At 39.2% G+C, this 20638-nt stretch overlaps 1 protein-coding gene across 3 annotated transcripts in view; it reads left to right on the forward strand.

Annotated features, from left to right (window-relative positions):
• Positions 1-595: 595 nt before the first annotated feature.
• Positions 596-20638, forward strand: part of itpr1b (inositol 1,4,5-trisphosphate receptor, type 1b) — an 80095-nt gene continuing 60052 nt past the window's right edge. For all 3 annotated transcript variants that reach the window (XM_035905036.2, XM_006784730.3, XM_035905037.2), the window contains exons 1-13: positions 596-782; positions 1816-1929; positions 7987-8057; positions 15399-15514; positions 15639-15725; positions 16019-16177; positions 18415-18513; positions 18634-18717; positions 18929-19075; positions 19243-19347; positions 19564-19608; positions 19723-19752; positions 20281-20435. In XM_035905036.2, the coding sequence (XP_035760929.2) occupies positions 1838-1929; positions 7987-8057; positions 15399-15514; positions 15639-15725; positions 16019-16177; positions 18415-18513; positions 18634-18717; positions 18929-19075; positions 19243-19347; positions 19564-19608; positions 19723-19752; positions 20281-20435 (1190 nt within the window). In that variant the 5' untranslated portion in view covers positions 596-782; positions 1816-1837. The remainder of the gene's footprint in view (positions 783-1815; positions 1930-7986; positions 8058-15398; positions 15515-15638; positions 15726-16018; positions 16178-18414; positions 18514-18633; positions 18718-18928; positions 19076-19242; positions 19348-19563; positions 19609-19722; positions 19753-20280; positions 20436-20638) is intronic.

A 20638-nucleotide genomic window follows, 5' to 3' on the forward strand; every position in this document is an offset into this window, starting at 1 on the left:
TGTGTCTATGGGTTTTATTTGTATTCAAAAGGCTTACGGCATGTGATATTACAGACGTTTTATCACTGTTGGCTATGGGGTGGCTGTAGCTCAGGCGGTAGAGCAGGTCATTTGCTAATCGGAAGGTTGTAAATTCGATATCCTGACTGCTCCAGTCTACATGCCAAATGGGCAAAATACTAACCCTGAGTTGCTGTCTGATGCATCTCTTGGAATATCAATGTTTGACAGAAAGAGTGCTTGTGTTAGGCACATAATGTTCTTTGAGCGCTCAGATAGAGTACCATTTATCTCCAGAGTATTTAAAAGACACCATAGTTTCTTCATTCTTATGGCTAATTATACATTAAAAAAAAAAAAAAAAAAAAAAAAAAAAAAAATATATATATATATATATATATATACTTTTTTATTATTATGCCACTGGGCATGAATACATTGTATTTATTTACAATAATTAAGGTCACGTATTTGGTTGAAAATTGTTTCTGTTTGTGAGTTAAATGCCTAAAGAACTACATTACCCAAGAAGCACTGCCGTATTATAAATAGTAACGAAAGGGGCGTTCCTGCGGTGACATGTGGAGGAGGTAAGAAGAGGATTGTTGCCGAGGACGCATTCAGCTGTCAGAGATAACGTCGCTCAGGCTGCTCTTACCTGGAGTTTCACTGCCATGGACTTAACCAAGGATAGGACTGTGGAAATTATCCCGTGCTGACCCACTTCTTCCCGCGGTTCTCTCTGCCTCTATCCTTTGACGCCTTCATTTTAGTTCTGTCAGGTAAAGTCCTTGCCTGTGCGCGCTAGTTTTTTTTTCCAGGCTCGGGCTTTGTTCATTTTGTCACTGAGATGCAAGCATCCCTGTCAAGGAAGTAGCCCACGCGCTCGTTTGTTTCTGTTGTCTTGCTGCAGCTCGTGCGACCTGACATGTAATGTAGCTAGAATGCTCGTGCAACTCGGTTCAAATGTGCCACGAGACGTGTAAATTAGTTTACGTGCTTTGACACAGGGCTGTAGAGAAGGGAATAGAAAGTTTATATGTGTAGCGTGGATTGAGACTTCTGATTTCATTTTTTAATTGTAATCTTTTATTATTTTTGGTAAATGTCTCTGTTCCTTCACAATCACATCCAGGACTATAAATATGTTTGCCCCTTAGTGATGTTTGATGCTACAGTGTTACAGACAATGAGCTTCTCAGTCTGAAATGATGGTGACATAGGTTTTGGATGGTTCTTAGTAATTGCAAAAATCACAGATTATATAGACCACAGAAGGTATAGCTGGTGGTCTTTCATTCGAGCTGAGGTCTCGTAGCCTGAAAACAAACAGGTGACCTAAATGCCAGACCTATTGCTTTCACCCAGCTATAACAGCACAATGCACATGCACGCCTTTTACTGTTTCATTTCTAACAAATCTATGAACGAATATTGCATAAATATGTCCAAGCTGTACTGTTAGGCAGAACTGGCAACAAAATGAAGCCATACAAGGGGAATGGACGGCTTTGTAGTTCAGTTATTTGTGGTTAATGTTTATAATAGTAGTTTTTGTTATAGCCATTGGTGATTTTGCAGTAGGTGGTGCTCTGAGAATGGCCTAAAAAAATCAAGTAGACAAACTATGGGTAGCAAAATCATAAAGGTAATAATAGTTTAAATAGGTGATCATAACCACTGCAGCTTACAGTATAGGTACACCTGAATTGTATTACTGCATGAAATAATTTAAATGTCTTAAATAAGTATGGCTTGGTTGTATTTGCTGTCTGTCATGATTCTTTAAATTCTCATGTTGTCAACTTTTTGCAGGTGTTATCACCACAGAGAAACCATGTCAGACAAAATGTCCAGTTTCCTCCATATCGGGGACATTTGTTCCCTGTATGCAGAAGGCTCCACCAGTGGATTTATCAGCACTTTAGGGTAAGCCTACCTGTGTTTATCTTAATTTTCATGACTCCTCCACCATCTCCCTATTCCAACACACTGCAAAACGAACATACTAACCCATGTAATGAATGAGTTGTTTCGAGCCAAGGCCAAAAGACCAAGTGTTGTTTTTCTTTAAGTATCTCACCCAATTTTCTTTCATAAGCTTCACTCATAATGTACAACATGAATGGCGATACCAATGTATATATTGGCCTCTAACAAATATCAGATTGGCCAGTCTTTAGTCGACATAAAAAAGGTTACAGTGAATAACTGATTTAACCAAAATTAATGAAAAAGAAAGATGAGGTTTTTTTCAGGTGTTTCCAGTTCAGTTGAGGTATTGCAGAGACTGGGATAGAAAAATATTTGGACTAGGCAGGAAAACGTAACAGGATTTGGTCCTTTGGAGGCTTTATTTTGCACACTGTTTAGCCTGTCTTGCAGATGGCCAGGCATCAATTTTTTAGCTCAAATATTAGTACAGTAATGGGTAGAACTTGTTTGCTATGCTGCAGTTTTGTTGCTTGGTTTTACCAGCAGTGGCTGGTAAATGCTGTCTCTTAGTAAATTATTTAAAATAGAACACAGTATCTACCAGCTCTAGCAGCTTTTACAGAAGACGCTGATACACCTTGCTTGTAATCTTCAAATTTAAGGACATCTATGCTGTGTGTACCTGATGTGTTGCAACTTATTTCAGTCAAATGTGTAGCTTTTCTTATCTATGAATACACAGCAACATACTATGTCATTCTGGATAACCGTGTCAGTCCAGTCTTCTATCTGAGAAGTGCTAGGTCCTGTAGTTGTAGCTTTATTTATTTATTTTGTGTTTGCTTGCTGTTCTGTGCCTGAAATTACTCTCCCAGTACATGCTGAGTACCATGTTTTCAACTAGTTGACATCTCCACTCCTTCCTAATTGTAGGCAGTGAGTTAAAAGTGCATCTCATTATGTGGAAATTGAGAAAAGCCTTGACACACAACTGGCACACAGAGGAAAAACAGAAGGCTAAAAGAGGAACAGCGGGTGATCATTGATGTGAATGTTGCTGTCCAGCGTCTGGCATCTTAGGCTTCAGCACCCAGAATTAGCCTGTCTCTCTCCCTTCTGCTTCTTTCTGTTTGCTGTCCTGGGGAGTTTGTTTTTCTTCTCCTGAGGTGAAAATGGGCACAGCATCTGTATTGTCCTGTCCCTCTCCCTTTTAAGAGCTGCAGTTTTTCTGCTCTTGCCTTGTCACCATTTCAGTTTGCCGTTTACCAGAGGATGAGTCGAGCCCTTCTCCTTGCCTTCAGACGCTATGCTCTTAAACAATTTTAGTGTTATGCGTCACCTACCATAGCAACAAATGTGAACACAGCTTTGAAGGCTACCACCATGACGGAGCTTGTCAATTTTCGTATCTTGTGTTGTTATGCCAAGTAATCCCCCCTCCCAGCCCATCCGCTTCTGTCAGTGCTCTCTGTTGTAGGGAATAGCTTAGAGGACATACCTATAAATAGATTTATTGTATTAAGTGTTGCACTCCTGAGAGACAGGTGCATTTACCTGGATCACAACTGGTGCGGGAAGGCTGACAATCAATGATAGTGTAGCCCTGAAGGCCACTTTCTGCCCTTGGATTTCACTGACTCCCGAGTTTCATGTTTCTTTTGGAGCTCGGCCCATCGGTGCATCAGTGTGATCAAGGTGATCAGCTCTTCATTTCTGCAGAGAAGTTTCTCACGACATGTGACTTCTGCATCGTCACAGGGTTCCTGCAGTGTGCAAGTGTGTACAGAATGACCTATAAAAAGATGCACCTGAATCAACCTACATCCTACACAAGTGTCCTCTTTGTGCTGATATACTGTCTTATAGTTTTCCCAGGAGCTTCCCCTGAATTGTAATTATCGTACTACTGACTTTAAATTTGTGCTTTCACTGGAGGTTGATGATTTAGAAAACTATGATTCAAAGAGGAATAATGTTCCCAAAATAGAGGCCCTGAAAGACAAGAGAATTCCTTACAGCTTATAATTTTAAGCTACAGGAATGATTTCAGCAACTTCTCAAACCCCTTTGAAATGTGGTGGTTTACACTGTTTGGATTCTAAAAAAGGCTTTCAGACACCTTATATCTGTCCAGTTCTTTGAACTCAGGTGTCACATCTGAACTTGGACAGATTTCTCTTTTGCAGCAAAAGGAGTGCTGACAGTAAGGCTGAAACTGTCAATGTACTGGTCAGTCTGTGTTCCCACCTTCACCTATGGTGATAAATTGTGGATGGTACCCCAAAATGATACGATAAATAGATACAAAGCAGCAAAAATATCTGCAAAGATTACCTGGGCTCAGCCTTAGGTTGAGGAGCTTAGTTATTTGTGAGTGGGTAAGAATAGATTTGCTTCTCCTCTGCATCAGAAGAAATTTGAGGTAGCTAGGATGCCTCCAGGGACATCTTCTAGATGAGGTCATTAAGGTGAGTCCCACTGGAAGGAGACCCTGGGGCAGACCCAAGACATGCTGGAGAGATTGTGTGCCTTTGCTTGCTTGGGAACATTTTAGGGACATCATTAAAAAAAAGATTTGTCATCACAATGAAACTTGTATTTCCTCTGACTGACAGAGCTGTGACAGAGCAGAATTAATATTGCATATACTGTTGTGTCAGATTAATTCGTCTATGATTGTAGAAGCATGTAAAATACAGAGAAAAGTAGCAGTTAGTAATTAGTTTCAAGCAACCAATTTATTTATATAGCACTTTCAGACAACTCCCAGCTGAAAACAAAGTGCTGTACACTTGACACGCCAAAAAACAATACATTGAATAAGTTAAAAAATTTGTATTAGTTACAAGCTACTAATGCTGGGATGGGGCTCCTCTGTTATATTTGAGCTGGCAAGACTGCAACCATCCACGGATGGATGCATTAAGCGTTTACACCTTGGACGTCTACTAGAGGTAACCTTGCTTCTCTATTCTGAACTGAGCAGTTGCTTTCACATTTCAGGTCTGCTTTCAGAACAGAATGATTGGGTGTGCATCAAAAGTCATAGTGAGAGCAACCTCTGCCTATATACACATTATTGCCAAAATTATTCTCCCACCCATCCAAATCATTGAATTCAGGTGTTCCAATCACATCCATGGTCACAGGTGCATTACATCAACCTAGTACCTAGGCATCAGCTCAGTGAATTCCAGCGTGGTACTGTGATAGGACGTCACCTGCGCAACATGTCCATTCATGACATTTCCTTGCTACTAAATATTCCACAGTCAGCTGTTAGTGGTAGTGGAAGTGATTGGGAACAACAACAACCCAGCCACTAACTTGTAGACCACGTAAAATCACAGACTAAGATCAGCAGATGTTGAAGAACATCATGTGTAGAGGTCACCAATTTTCTGCAGAGTGAGTTGCTATAGGCCTGCAAACTTCATGTGGCCTTCAGATTACTTCAAGAACAGTGTGTAGAGAACTTTATGGAATTGGTTTCCATGGCTGAGCAGCTGCATCCAAGCCTTACATCACCATTGCAATGCAAAGTGTTGAATGCAGTGGTGTAAAGCATGTTGCCACTGGACTCTAGAGCAGTGGAGAGATGTTCTCTGGAGTAATGAATCACAATTCTTCAACTGGCAATCTGATGGCCGAGTCTGGGTTTGCTGGTACGAGAATTGGTATAAGAATAATTTCAGACTGCATTGTGCCAAGTATAAAGTTTGGTGGAGGGTGGGTTTTTCAGGAGTTAGCCTCAGCCCCTTCTGTGAAAGCAACTCTTAATCCTTTGTCATTTAGAGACATTTTGGACAAGTTCATGCTCCCAACTTTGTGGGATCAGTTTGGGGATGGCCCCTTCTTTTTACCACAACACTATTCACTAGTGCACAAAGCAAGGTCCATAAAGACATGGATGGGTGAGATTGGTGTAAAAAACTTCACTGGCCTGCACAGAGTCCTGACCTCAACCTTAGAACACATTTGGGATGAATTAGAGCAGAGTCAGGCCTTCTTGTCCAACATCAGTGTCTAACCTCACAAGTGTATTTCTGGAAGAGTGGTCAAAAATTCCCAACAACCCACTCCTGAACCTTGTGGAACAGCTAAGGCTGATATAGCTGCAAAGGGTGGACTGATAACATATTAAGCCCTATGGATATGGCTGTGCAGGCAGATGAGCAAATATTTTTGGCAATATAGTGTAGCTTACTGGAGCTACCATCTGGAATCTATCCTAATGGTCATCAAACAATCTTTATTGATAAATACTGAAGTGTTAAAACTCATCGTTAAGGGTACAGTGGAGGTTGGCAAAACAGTCTACAGTGAAGTTTGACCGGTCAGTGCAGTACCCCTAAGTTTAGTCAATTTCAGGGTTTTGTTTGTGTGTTTATTTTTTTTTATTTTTTTTATTTTTGATGCTCTGCGCATTTGCACTGAGGTGATTAAAGTCGGTCAGCACATGCTTAAGTGTCCCACAAATCCAGGCCAGTGAGTCAACATTCATAATACCAGAACAGCACTCATAGATTCTGGATATTTGGTCGAGGGATGTACACTAGTAGTTAAGTCCATGTTTAAAAGTTGCTACCTTTGGGAGTTGGCACCAGAAATACTACAAATATAAACAAATTATTCTATAAATGCATAAAAGCATTAGAGCATTGGTTTTACGATTTTATGATGCCACTGCCTCTATAAGGGGTTGCAACCCTTTGTGTGATGGGTTTAAACAAGCTAGGTGAAGAGTAAGTGCATGACACTTGTGTAAACCAGCACAGTTCTGCAGTACCTTAAATGAAGAAAATGAGAGCATCTATATAGGTTGTGTCAGGGTAAAGCGTCAATATGACCAGTCAACTAAAGCAATTTGTAACCACCTTTGATACAGCTATGTTGATGCTAGCATGCAAGAAAAGCGGGATACTGCTGCTAGCATTCCTTACATTTGCACACTTGGGGTGTTTGTTCCTGTGTGTGTGTTTGTGCGTGCCTGCACAATTCTGTGATGGCATAAACAGAAACATGTCAAAAGTGGCCTATATTCCATACATTTAAAGCATTAAATTTGATTATTAAAGTATTGAATACTTGAATACTCATGCACTGTTTGCATGGTCAGTATTTAACCTTTTCCAGTAGATTATGCTTTTCGGTATTTTGAGTGTTTTGCTGTTAGACTTCTTCTCCATTTTTGTCTTGTTTAAACGATTTTTGAATTGTTAAGACATCAGAAAGCCTTTAATTGTCATTGTACTTTGCATTACAGTGAAGTTAGGTGTTCTGCTCTAATGTGGTGCTTTAAAATAAACACATACATAAAATATATTTAAAATACATAAAATGACATATGTTTAAGTGCACAGTATAAAACCGTTATGTAGCTATCTTTATTTGTTGGGAGCGATTACTGGATTTGGAAGCTGTGAGTGAATCTGGTACCTCTGGATTTCATGGATCAGTAACGCCTACAGAAGGCAGCAGTTCAAACAGATGGTGACCTGGGTGAGATGGTCTTTGATAATGTTTTGGGCTCTGCAGAGAATGTGGCTGTTCAAAATGTCTGTCCCAAACAGCATCCCTAATTCTGACTATAAACTGTTAAGATACAGCCACAAGATTTGCATACCTCATTCCCATGAAACACCAGCTTGTGGCTGAAGTTATTGAGTTTGTAGCTATATGTTACTAGTTCAAGGCCACACAATAACCATTTTTGTCTCTACAGGGCTCCATAGAATATGCTACAGTGAACAAAAAAAGAAAAAAGTGTTGGAAACACAATACTTTGCTTATTTTAAAAAAAGGGTTTTTTTTGTTTGTTTTTGTATTCAGTCATATTTTGGGTACATAAGCTGCATGAATTAGAATAATCCAGATAGTGATGGGTTTTACCTGAATTATCGCCCTAATTTAATATGACTCTCTCATAATATTGTAATATCATTAGGAATGCTGTTATTCCAAAAGTTATTAAACCCTTCTGAGGATTAAAGCAAATTTCATTTGCATATGTCCTTATTGACTCACTCATAATGATGGCTGTCTGTGCAGGCTTGTGGATGATCGCTGTGTGGTACAACCAGATACAGGTGACCTCAACAACCCCCCTAAGAAATTCAGAGGTAAGGTCTAAAAATCACTTGCTTTTCTCTTGATGAACATTTCATGAAATGAGTCTGTGTTGCTGCCATTTTATGCTCACTGCTGCCTTACATTCAAACTGAAAGATGCCGTAGAAACATGCAGGAGAACGCATCAGTCTCACCTGTTACTCATGAGCAAATTGGTCTAATTGTTTTGTGCTCATTTGTGCCCATACTCAGGATGGATTATATGCATTCATTTTCTGCTTGGATCTTTTATTTAAAAAACTATTTAGAAAATGCGGAGTATAATACAATCCCAATAAGTTATATAAGCCCTGTTTGTTTTCAGAACAACTAACAATATATTTTAAATGGTTTGAAATGGTCTTTACTCTTTTTTTGGATATTAACCCTCACAACTAAAGGTGACTAACTTGGAAGCTGTGTGCACAACACTTAAAGTTTTTTTGTGCTTGTGAAATGATTTCGAGATGGAAAGGGCAATGGTTATACTAGGATGTCGAGTAGGGAACACCTAGAAGGACTGTGTTGCCATAATTACCTGAAGCAGTCGAGTACTGTTCAGATATGCTCTCTTGGCAGCAAAGGTAGTAAGAATACATTTGACATATCATTGTACAGCAAACCCTTTTTAGCTGTAATGGATTCATGAATTTTGCTGTTCATATTACAAATTCTGACCCTATTTTGAATTGTTTTGCAACAGGTAATTCAAAGTGAAATGGCACAGCTGCCAAGGACACATCCACTGACTTGTAGCAGTGCTCCTTCCAAACAGAAAAATTGGTCTCATTAGACACGAGAAGCCTAGCAGGACTTCAAGTGTCCCTGTCATGTCTCAATTGATGATCTCTTATGTCAGGTCATCCCTGAGTGATGATATCCAGGAGGAGAATAGTGTGTGCCCAGAGCCAAAAAGCCAAAGATAAACCTGCACATTACTTGACCAAAAGAAAAATCAAGAATGAATAAAAAGAAGTGTCATTTTGATGGTTGTCTTCATATAGTGTCAGTACCAGGCAGCCAGAAATGGCTGATCCTTTATATCTACTGGCCTCGGGTAAGCAGTTTCCCAACTAGTACGCCGATGGTTTCAGATTCAAGTCTTCTAGTCTAGCAAGTGTTGTTGTGTGGACATAATAGCTTTGTCTCTATCACATGTGGTTGTGTTATTGTTCTTATATGTAGTTTCTTTCAGGCAGAATGCCAGGCAGCTGTAAACAAAAAGCTTGTCACAGGAACTTGCCATCGCTGCTTAATAGCAGGGTCTAAACTGACAGCGTGAACACATGCACAGATTAACTAGGAGGCATGTGTCTAAAAATACAATAAGACTGTGTTTTGCTTTTGAACACCAAGTATAGTTCTGCTTTTGATTGTATGCCAACGCTATCAAAGAGGATTTCTACATCACCTTCCACATTCATTGAGATCAGAGTGGCTTTGTTAAGAGCTGTGTGAGCTCCAACAGTGTTTACAAAATATAACCAAAGCCTTTATGATGTGCATTCACGGGCCAACCTATTGTTAGGTACAACAAAAGACTTTCAGTCTTATCATATTTCTTTTTTTTTATGCAGATGGTGTTCAGTGTACCTCTCGGATGTAGATAATTTGTGTCACATCCTCTGAATCACTGAGTTTAGCTTCTTCTAGCTTCTCTTTCAGTTTTCATACACATTCTTTAATCGCTGACTTTATTTCCATGTTTCCTGAAATTAGTCTTAATTCATAACTAAGATTTTTTTTAAAAAGCACAGAATATTTTCACTTTAGTGCTTTGAACTCGTCCTGTTCTTCCTTCTAAAACCTGTGAATACCTGATTCAAACTAATTTAGTTCTTTAAATCATGGTATTCTTTTGAAAATGCATTATGCTTTTCATCAGTGTAGCTGTAAACACCACAGACCACATGCATGAAGCATTTCTTTGTTCAGTTATATTCATAGTTTAGCTATAATTGCTTTCCACATAGCATGGTAACCATAGACTGACCTGATTTACTGAAGCATCAGATTCAAAGTAGAACATTTGCAGCTGTGTGTTATGACATGGGGATCTGATTGAGTCACTATTGGGGGAGCGGAGCATTTTAGGTTCAATAAAATGGTATAATTTTCATAACCACTTAGTGGGAGCAGTCAACCAGGAACTGCTCCAGCCACAATATAAAGTAAATTGTCCTTAGTGGGTCCTATTCATGCTTTTAACACACAGGAAAACATCACATCAGAGCATGAACCTTATCTTCAGGAATCATGCAGATCTTTTGATTTCTTTACGACAACATTGCCCTCAGGCCACTGCAGTAAAAGTGGCCACAGTTCTGTAGTGGAAATGACAGCTTAGGTACGGGAACACATTTTGTTGCTGTGAAGTTGGAAGTTAAAACTAGTGCACAGAAAAAAAAATATCCAGAGATGCTGTCGTCTTCTCACAGTCTGAATTACTTTTGTCGTCAGCGCACAGTTCAGACACACTACCCTTATGAGTCTTGCACATTTAAAGCCTTATATGCTGCTTTTCTGTACCAGGGAAAATTTGGATGAATAGCAGATAGGCAGCAGTCTTTTATGAGTTTAAACAAGGCCTGCTTTTCCAGTTGAGGATGCAAAGAAATGTGTTCATGTCTGACTGACCTATTCAAATCATATTCAGAGATGTGGTTAATGAATACACTGCAGTAACTGCACAGGGGAACTGTATAAATGTACTTCTGGTATCATGGTAGGGTTCCTTTTATGACATAAACTTACATATATTATCCTAAATAGAGTGGTATATTTAGATTACAGATCATTTTTATGAGTTAAAGAAGCAATAAAAAGATTTTTCTTTTTTTTTTTTGGGGGGGGGGTAGTATTGTGAAGTAATACATAATCCAGCCACAGACAGTAGTATCACCTCTTCTATTAAGGTGAGTGTTCAATAGAAGCCGAGTGAAACCAGAGCTAAATCCTGACGTCTTGGTTTGGTAATAATAGAACCTGTAAGCTGTTTAAAAAGTCTTTATCTCAAGGATGTATGTAGGGAACCAGTTTTATTTTAAATCTACGTGGCTATGATATGTGTATGTCAGTCTTTGTTCACATACAGGTTAACTCCATGATTGCATGTCATTTTACCTGTGCATATAAAACTTTGTGGGTACAGGACAGCTTGGCGCTCAGCTCTGCTCAGTCGTCCTCTCGTGCGCAATGTTATGACTGTTTTTGTTGGTAGAAACACAAAATCCAGAAAACTGATAAATATTATATAATTTGCGATGCCATCCAAGCTGCACTTTGCATATAATTAGTAAAAGCTGGAATGTGTTGTTGGACTCATTTGTTATTTACCTGAGAAAGAACAGATAGCATGATGCTCTAAGGGGAAAAATGCAAGAGCAAAAAGCCATGGTTAGCAGGGGAAATGTTTGGTTTTGGCATTTATGTGAATTCTTTGCTTCAGACTGCATACTGCATGGGATGTTTTAAAAATGTAAATATACCTGCCCTGCCACACTGTAAGAAACTGTTCATGACTGCTTTGGGAATTGATGTGATGTAGCATCAGCTGTCTGTGGCATGTGCTGGACAAGCAAGTCAAATCCCTGGAGGCCTCATCTTCTTCTTAACCACCGGACACCTTCAGAGCTCGTTGAGAAGTCAACAATGCAGTGGATCAGAGCTGTTTTGGTGCCCAAAATGTACGTCATGCACCAAATGTGCAAGTAAAATATTTGAAATAAATGTCCCCATTTCTGTTCTACCTGCTGTTTTAAATTTAAATTGTTTTTAAATTAATTTACCATCAAGTCAGTTAACTTTTGAGATATTTAACGGTACAGTTAAGTGGGAGAAGGGGTTTTAATCAGTTTCAGCTGCTTTGGTGTTAATGAAATTAACAGGTGCACTAGAGGGGCAACACTGAGACAACACCCAAAATGGTTTTAGAGCTGACATTTTTCCTCCTCATCTTCTTTGACTGTTTTTGCTAGTTTGCATTTGGCTAGGGTCGGTGTCGCTGCTACATTTCTATCAAAAAATGTGGTATCTTTTAATTCCTAACACATTACTCAGTCCCTATCAGGATACGGGAGGTTTTTTTTACCCCCATTGAGATGTTTTGAAAATGTTCCCTTTAATTTTTTTCAAGAATGTATGTATACCAATCTTACATATGTTTTTTTTCCAGGCTCAGAGTAAACATATTATTTCTTCACAAGTATTTTCAGTAGGGCTTGAGTGCGCATGAGGAATGAAAAATGTGAATTTGAACCATTTAAATTAATGAAAAAGGTTGTTTTTTATGACAGCTTTCAGTTGGGAATTAGGAAACCAAAGTCATGAAATCAAGCAAGAGATTGAATTAGAGATGTTTAAGAACCATCACTCAGGCACTGACATCTCCTTTTGAAGTTTGTCATGATTAGCTTGTTAAAGAAACAGGAAATGTTAAGTAATCAGTTGGGAAAACCACCAACTCTGAGGATTTTGTTTTGCTCTGTTACATTAGGATGCCTGGGGGAACTACACTGGTAGGCTTAACAGAGCTAAGGCAGAGAGACAGGGACCAATAAAAGAGAAGGAAGCAGTGGTCTTTATGAGTAAAAAAATTACTCACTTGCCCTCATGTTAGCGTAAAAGGGTATTGCATAGGTATTGTATTGGATGCACTGTGTAAGGCCTTCATTTTATGAAAATATGATTCTCTGTAGAAGTCTCTGTAGCTTCATCTTACTTCCTAAACCCAGATAAAATTCAGTGTTATTACTATGAATCAGGGATCAGGGCTGCCTCACTTCACTCTGTTGGAGCAAATTGCGAGCTTTAAATCAGAGGCCAAATGTGAAATTCATTTTCTACAATGCAGTATTTCTAAAACAGGAAATACTGCTTTAGCTTTTTTTTTTCTTTCATTATTCACTGATGTTACAGAGTAGAATGACGCTACCATTCAGTAAAATGGATCCACTAGTATTTTTCTGCTATGACAGCTCGTGATGCTCTCTAAAATGCCAATGATGACAGGAAAGTGTATATAAATCTCTTTATTTTGTTATTTCAGTGATTTCAGTGATTTCCTTTGCATATTAATTGGTTAAGTGTGCAAAAGGTGTGCTTTAGAGTTTTATTGTTCAAAGATTGGATTTGGAAAAATTTGAATTTTTAACTGCTCTATAAGAAAGGACTTTGCTCATTAGCGATTGTAATGTGTTAGTTTCTTACTTCCATCTCTTTTTGTTTTTCTTTCGCTTTTGGTTGAGCCTAATTGTGGTAAATGCTGTAAAAAATGTAGCAAGTCTTTTAGGTAAATTACACTATTTTCTCATGTTATTATCGTTCCTTCAAGCAAATACTTCTCTGCCCGTAATATTTAGGTCCTTCCCAGTCTATTTTTGTCTTTTCCTGGCTGCCTACCCCATCAGACAGATGTTTTTGCCACTGCCCACTTTTCTCTATTGATCCTTGGCCTCCTGTCATCCTGTCCTCCCTCTTCTACCCATGCCACATGATAGATAACTCTGGGACGCTCCTGCAGTGGCTGCATTTCCAACAGCAGCATCCACTCGGGCTTTAAAAAAACTGTACCACATTTATAGCTCACTGGGTCTCCTGTTCCACTTACCATATACAGTACAGTGTCTACAGTATACTATAAAGAATTGAGCATGTTTGCTTCTAGTGGGTAATTCAGTCTGACCAGATAAAAGACGATTCATTTACTTCATATTGCAAACATTATCTATAAATACCTGCAACACAACTCAATTTCATTTTGTTCTACTGTTATAATCATTACTATTTGTGGATTTAGTAGTTCACTGTTTTGAGGCGTTGTTTTTGAGAGACTGGCAATTTATCCTTAATCCTGACATGAACAGCTAAATGTGAAGATGCTCAGGTCGTCGGTGTCACAGTGAAATCAACCACTGGTTCTTAGATTTAGCAATTTGCAAGCTTCTGTGTTAGCCTTTTGTCCATCACTGTGTTACTTGGAGCCACAATTTACCATGTTTGGATGAAATGTTGGATAAGTCATCAGCCAATACTAGCAAGCCTGTCCATGTACCGCACAGTCACACATAGCTGATTATTAGTGCTATGTAACACTCTAAAAAATAAGTTTCGCCTATTAAATATTACTGCATGTACCTCACAGTAAGCCAGCTGAATCTGCCCATATTCCTAACTCTCACATTCTTTAGGAAGTAGGTGTCCATAAAATTCAAAGCTTTTTATACCCAAAGCTTTAAACATGTTTAATGTTGTAAACTTTGAGGGCACTTTAGTGTGTACGTCTGTAGGGATTAACTCTGTTATGGAGCCAAACTGTTTTGGCAATCGGACCAATCAGCTGACCAGCATTCATTGTGACAGTGGGTGAAATTTATGTTCATACTTATCTTACATCAGTTGGGTGAATGCTGTAGGAATTCAACCTATTGAGTTCCTGTTTCTTTATTCTTTGCTCCCTTTTAACCATTCAAATTTTAAACTGTTCTGTTATTTCTGCTAATGCCAGGTACATCTTTTGTTGCTCATAACTTTTATAGTTTTTAAAATTTTAACATTTCAACTCGTCATATCTCTTAAACTCCAGAGACATGAGCCATGTGCCAGTATATCTTCAGACACTACTGACACTGAAAGAACTTTTTTGATACCGTTTACCGTTTTTCCATGAATTACGTTTGTTTCAGGATAGGAAATCTGTCCTTCTCTCAGATTTCAAACTCTGGATTTGAAGCAGTTTTTTCTCTCGTCATATCTCTCTCTGGGGTGAGTGCAGGTTTGCCTCATTGGGGCAAGCAGACACCCAGAGAGCGGGCGGTGCAGGTTCGACTCCTACCTGCATGTCTTCCCCGCTCTTGCTCCCTCTGCTTTCTTGACACTCTTCAGTGTACCCTTTCAAATAAAGCCATCTTCAGCAGGCAGTTCAGCCTCTTCAGCTGTTTTTGGGACATGATTTCTGCTACATGGCATTTTAGCAGGAAATGCAACTTTTTCTAGTATGATATTGTATTAAGGTTATATCTTGTAAAATGAATGCAGGGTAAAGTACTATATAGTACTGAATATCACAAACTCTGGAGAGGAGTGTCCTGTGCCATTAGTGTTGACAAAATAACTTATATATATTTTTTCAAAATTAAACTCAGGAATGTACAGTGTTTGGTGCGACTCAGTAAGGCTTCTCTAGTCTTTCAACATTTAAAACTATCAAACTAAATTGCACACAGGTCATCATTTGCCAAAACCTTGCTTTGTTCTACTGACACATTCCTCTGTTTGCTGAGGTCAAGCAGACCACTGCTGATATGAAAAGATGAAGTGTAACTTTTCACCTTCCTCTTCTTATTTCCCCCCTAGATTGCCTTTTCAAACTGTGTCCTATGAACAGATACTCGGCACAGAAACAGTTCTGGAAGGCAGCAAAACCTGGAGGCAACAGCACTACTGACACAGTCCTCCTCAATAAACTTCATGTAAGTCTGACATCACCATTCCAACATCTTGCAGTGCTGCGTAACTTTGTGCTGTTGTGTAGAAAATGTGCACAGACAAAACTGCTGCATGTTTCCATCTCTGTACCTCTGTTCTGTGCATTAGCATGCTGCTGATCTTGAGAAGAAGCAGAATGAGTCTGAAAACCGAAAGCTGCTGGGGACAGTTATCCAGTATGGAAATGTCATTCAGGTGCGTTTAAGGCCCAGTGAGATAAGGTTCTTTGCTTAACAGAAAAGCTGCAGTATTTAAGATTGAAGATAACTCTATTTAATGAAAGAGGCGTTTTAAATAACTGCTACAGCACAAAGATGTGCTGTAAAGTTATCTGTTGCAGGCTCTCTTATCTTTACACATTACAAAGGAATGTTTTGCACTCGAGTATGAGATCATCGGTAACCAGAAATGTAGTCTATGACACCCACAAGGACTACAGTATGTGGGGCTTGTGACCGTGTGATTCTGTTTTTTGATTTTGCCAACAGTTGCTGCACTTGAAAAGCAATAAATACCTGACAGTGAACAAGCGCTTACCTGCACTGTTGGAGAAGAATGCCATGAGAGTGACGCTGGACTCTGCAGGAAACGAGGGATCCTGGTTCTACATTCAGCCTTTCTACAAGCTCCGATCCCTGGGAGACAGTGTGGGTAGAGCAGGGTGTGGGAGTCAAGTTAATTATGCTCAGCAAGAGAAATCAAGGATATATTTTTAGACTTTTAAAGAGGTTTGAAAACAGGAGTTACGTAGACTGATGTGTAGCACAGAAAATTGGAACGCCAGAATAGGTTTACATTTAATAATTAGTAGTCAGCAGGTGAGTGTACAAACTACTGATAAACTTTTTCAAGTCTTCCCAGTTTGTTTCTGGGTTCTTGCAGCTGTTTTTGCAGTATCCAAAAAAACAAACAAACATTCAGCAACCTGCTTTAGACGGCTCAGGTTTATTTATTTACTTATTTATTTTTAATGTGTAGCCCCAAATTATGTCAGTACTGTAAACATTTGCTTCAGTTTTACTAGTTTACAATGATAATGTTAAATACTAGAGGAATTTAGGGGAAAGCCATGTATTTTTATGAAAGCCAGTTCTTATTAAATATATAACTACATAGTAATAAATTATTATATCCACTCACTGGACATTTTATTAGGTATCAGGCTGAACCCTGTTCCCCTTTGACCTACCGTAATTAATTGTGGCAGATATTCAGCCTGGTGAGGGACATTTCTTAGAGATTTTGGTCCTTATTGACATGGTGGCATCACAAAGCAGATTTGTCTCCCTCCGCCACATCTTAAAGGTACTTTAATGATTTGAGCCAAGATTGGTGCACTGTGCTCCTAAAGCTCATGGTCGGCAGCAATACTCAGGTTAGATGTGACAATGTTTATGCCAAATTCTGACCCCACTGTGCAAATGTTGCAGCAGATATTAAGACTCAGTTCAAGCAACATTTTTCCAATATTCTGCAGTCCAATCCTGATGAGCGCGTGTTAAATGTAGCGTCAGTTTCCTGTTCTAGGCTGACTAGAATGGCACCCGGAGTGGTCTTTTACTGCTGTAGCCCATCTGCGTGCTGCGTATTCAGCGATGTCCTGTTGTCTTCCTGTCAGCTCGAAGTTGAATGGTTTGAACATCAGCAGGCTGTGCTGTCCATGTCCATTGACTTGAGTTGCTAACATTTGATTGGGTGGTTAGCATTGTATTAGTGATTAGTATTACAGTTAAAGTGGTATACCTAATAAAGTGACCAGTGAGTGCATATCAGTTAATGTCCTTCTGTGAAGTGTCTTTAAGTGGATTTAATGGAAAACTATAGATTTTATTGTTTTTGTATTTGTGTTTGGGAGTTTTAGGTGCAAGAAATCTGAAATCTGAAAAGAAAAAATATTCATGTAACTGCACTCAACCTCTTAAGAAGTCTGCAAGTTTGAAAAACATTTAGGTGTTTGCAGTTAAATAGAAGTGGATTTACTTACCTGGCTTTACCTGTAGTACACTTTCCTCTAGCAGCTACATTGGAGGCTACTGGTTTAACACACTTTAACTATTAGTAGTGTAGTTATGTTGTGGATATTGTTGGTGCCAGGTTTTGACCTGGAAAGTAAGATGCGGTGATATGGAAAGAGCGCACACTACACTGACATAACCTCTAATCCTCGGGCTCCTTTTTCTACTCCTGGTGGATGGAAGCTAATAGAGTTAAGACGACTGATCAGCTAATTAAGTTGCATTTTATTAATCCTCTTGGACCAGTTTTTCTTCTGCATATGATTCATCCTCCCTACATAGGAACAGGGGCTGCTCCAGTGCAGAACTTATACATTCCACCAGCGCCACCAGTGGAAATGACAGGAGAGGCTAAAGGCTTTAACTATTCTGTTTGAATATGAAGGTTTTTCTTTGAGGGACAAATGTCTCATACTTGTCAGCTGGACTGGTTGCAGAAAGTAGATGTTTGTCTATTAAAGTTGAGCTGGTTCCTTGCCTGAAAAGCAGAGATTTGAAACTTGTTGTGAGACTGTTTTTAAAATACTTCACCTAATTCAGATTTCTTTTAATGTTCAGATTGTGTGCAGCAAAAACAAATCAGCTGTTGATCAAAAGATGTTTGTTAGACTGAAGTTTCTTTTTATTATTTGCTAATACCTGCTCTTATTCATATGTGGTGAATATGTAACGTTAGAGACAAGGGCTACAATTTCATTATTTTCCTCAGGCTCATTCCCACACAGTATGGTCTACAGCACCACCTAGTGGATGACTGGAAACTAGCCTCCTCCACTTGTTTCAGTATTGCAAAATAATATACAGTAGTTATCCCAATCATCCTCCATTTAATGCACCATTTTTCTTTGTTTCTCTTGTTGCTCCTGCAGGTGGTGATTGGAGATAAAGTAGTCCTTAACCCCGTCAATGCTGGACAACCTCTGCATGCAAGCAGCCACCAGCTAGTTGATAACCCAGGGTGCAATGAGGTACAAAAACACACAGTTTTATTAAACTTCATTTCTGTCAATCCAATTCTGGGTGAATGCACATACACTTTATTTTATATATATATATATGAAGTAAAATAAAATACTCCTATCTTTCAGGTTAATTCTGTGAATTGCAACACAAGTTGGAAAGTTGTTCTCTTCATGAAATGGAGCGACAACAAGGAAACAATACTCAAGGGGGTCAGTGAGCTTTTTTACATTAAGCAGTTTTTCCCAAATGTACATATAACATCCTTACTGGCTACAAAGCAGGCGTATTAGAACACATGAAACACAGTTTAATAGGAACAACAATAACCTAAAAAAAACATTTAGGTTTGAAAATAAAACAGTCGAAAGAGAATTAAAAACCATGGTAACTGTCCACGTGTGTTTATCAATGTAACTGCAGGGCGATGTAGTCCGGTTGTTCCATGCGGAGCAGGAGAAGTTTCTCACTTGTGACGACTATAGGAAGAAGCAATATGTTTTTCTTAGGACAACCGGCCGGCAGTCTGCGACTTCTGCCACAAGCAGCAAAGCACTGTGGGAAGTTGAGGTCAGTAATTATGTAAATGCATAATGCCTTTGAAGCTCAGTTTTCTGATAATTGAGTACTTAAAACTTAATGTTCACCACTATCTTTGAGCACAATAAAAGTGATGTTGCTCAAATAAATAATGCGGGTTTATTGTAATTTGTGTTTGCGTGCTTTGCCGTTGCCAGGTGGTTCACCATGACCCATGCAGGGGAGGTGCAGGCTACTGGAACAGCCTTTTCAGGTTTAAACATTTGGCCACAGGGTGCTATTTGGCTGCTGAGATGGGTGAGGTGTGTGTCAGCATGTTTACTTTCGTATTTTGATTTGCAGTTATCACTTTGTACCCATGCTACTTTGTCATGAGCTTCCAGAACAATACTCTGAAATGTTTGGTTCAAAGCTTTGTTACTGTATATACACATGCTGGGATGTTGAAAGCACAGCAAAGGGACAGCAATATGAAAAGTAATGATGCTGAGGAGGCTGTTTTAATGTATGTTTGCCAGGTTAATCCCGACTTTGAGGAGGAGAATGCCGAGCAGCGGCCCTCTGTAAGTAAGCCTGATTGCTTCCCCCCTGAGTGCTCTGCAATGCCCTGCTGGTTGCCTCGCCGTTATTAATCTTGCTTGTTAAAATCTCTGCTGGGTCTCTGCTTCCTCCTCTAGGTGGTGGACTTTACACCCTTTAATTTCCAGGTACTGTCACACAGTCTTTACATAGTTGCAGCAACGTATCTCAAACATTTCTTGTTGTCTCAATGTTGATCATGCATGCTTGTTGTCTTTTTGTTCGCTGCAGTTTTGGTGGCACCCTGTTCATTTGTGTGTGTGTGTGTGTGTGTGTGTGTGTGTGTGCGGCCTCATTTTTAGTTGCACTTGATAACCACATGGTGTCACCATTCTAGCATCCTACCTGATGCATGTCTTAAGTGAAATTGCCATTAGGTGTCAGTGTTGTTATCTATGGTTTGATCATGCTGTTGGTCCAGCAAAGTCCAGCTGTATGATCAACTGTTTGTTTTTGTTTTTTCAACTTCCATCAGATATTAAATCTAATTTGTAAAATCAAATTAGCTGGTGATTAGTGGGTTGACGTAAGAAGACAACCTGGATATGCCTTTGCCTCAGTATAGTTGAATAGTGTAGCCATATTTTTTCCGTAAGCTGCAATCATTTTGTGTTTTAGTGGTTTGCACCTCCTCACTGCATGCTTTCTTCCTTTAGCTGGATGGAGATAATGAAGCTTTACGTGGTCGCCTGCGGGGTCCACAGGAGAAAATCATGTACACTTTGGTGCCTGTTCCTGATGGTATGGATATTTCCTCCATCTTTGAGCTGGACCCTACCACTCTGAGAGGCGGGGACTCCATGGTGCCCAGGTTTGGCATTTAACACAACTTTTTTTATTCACATACACATGCCACAAATACTGCTTCTGAAGCCACTGGATTTATGCAAGTTCACAGTATGCAGAAATCAAAAGTAAAATGTTCCTAGTGTACAATCATAAAAGATGTTAAGATTAGTGTTCAGACAAGTCCAATCAGACCAATAAGTGGTTTCATAGATTTTTTTTTCAGTG

The sequence above is a fragment of the Neolamprologus brichardi genome, chromosome 5 (assembly GCF_056152115.1).
Source record: "Neolamprologus brichardi isolate AB-2024 chromosome 5, ASM5615211v1, whole genome shotgun sequence".
Classification (NCBI taxonomy): Eukaryota; Metazoa; Chordata; class Actinopteri; order Cichliformes; family Cichlidae; genus Neolamprologus; species Neolamprologus brichardi.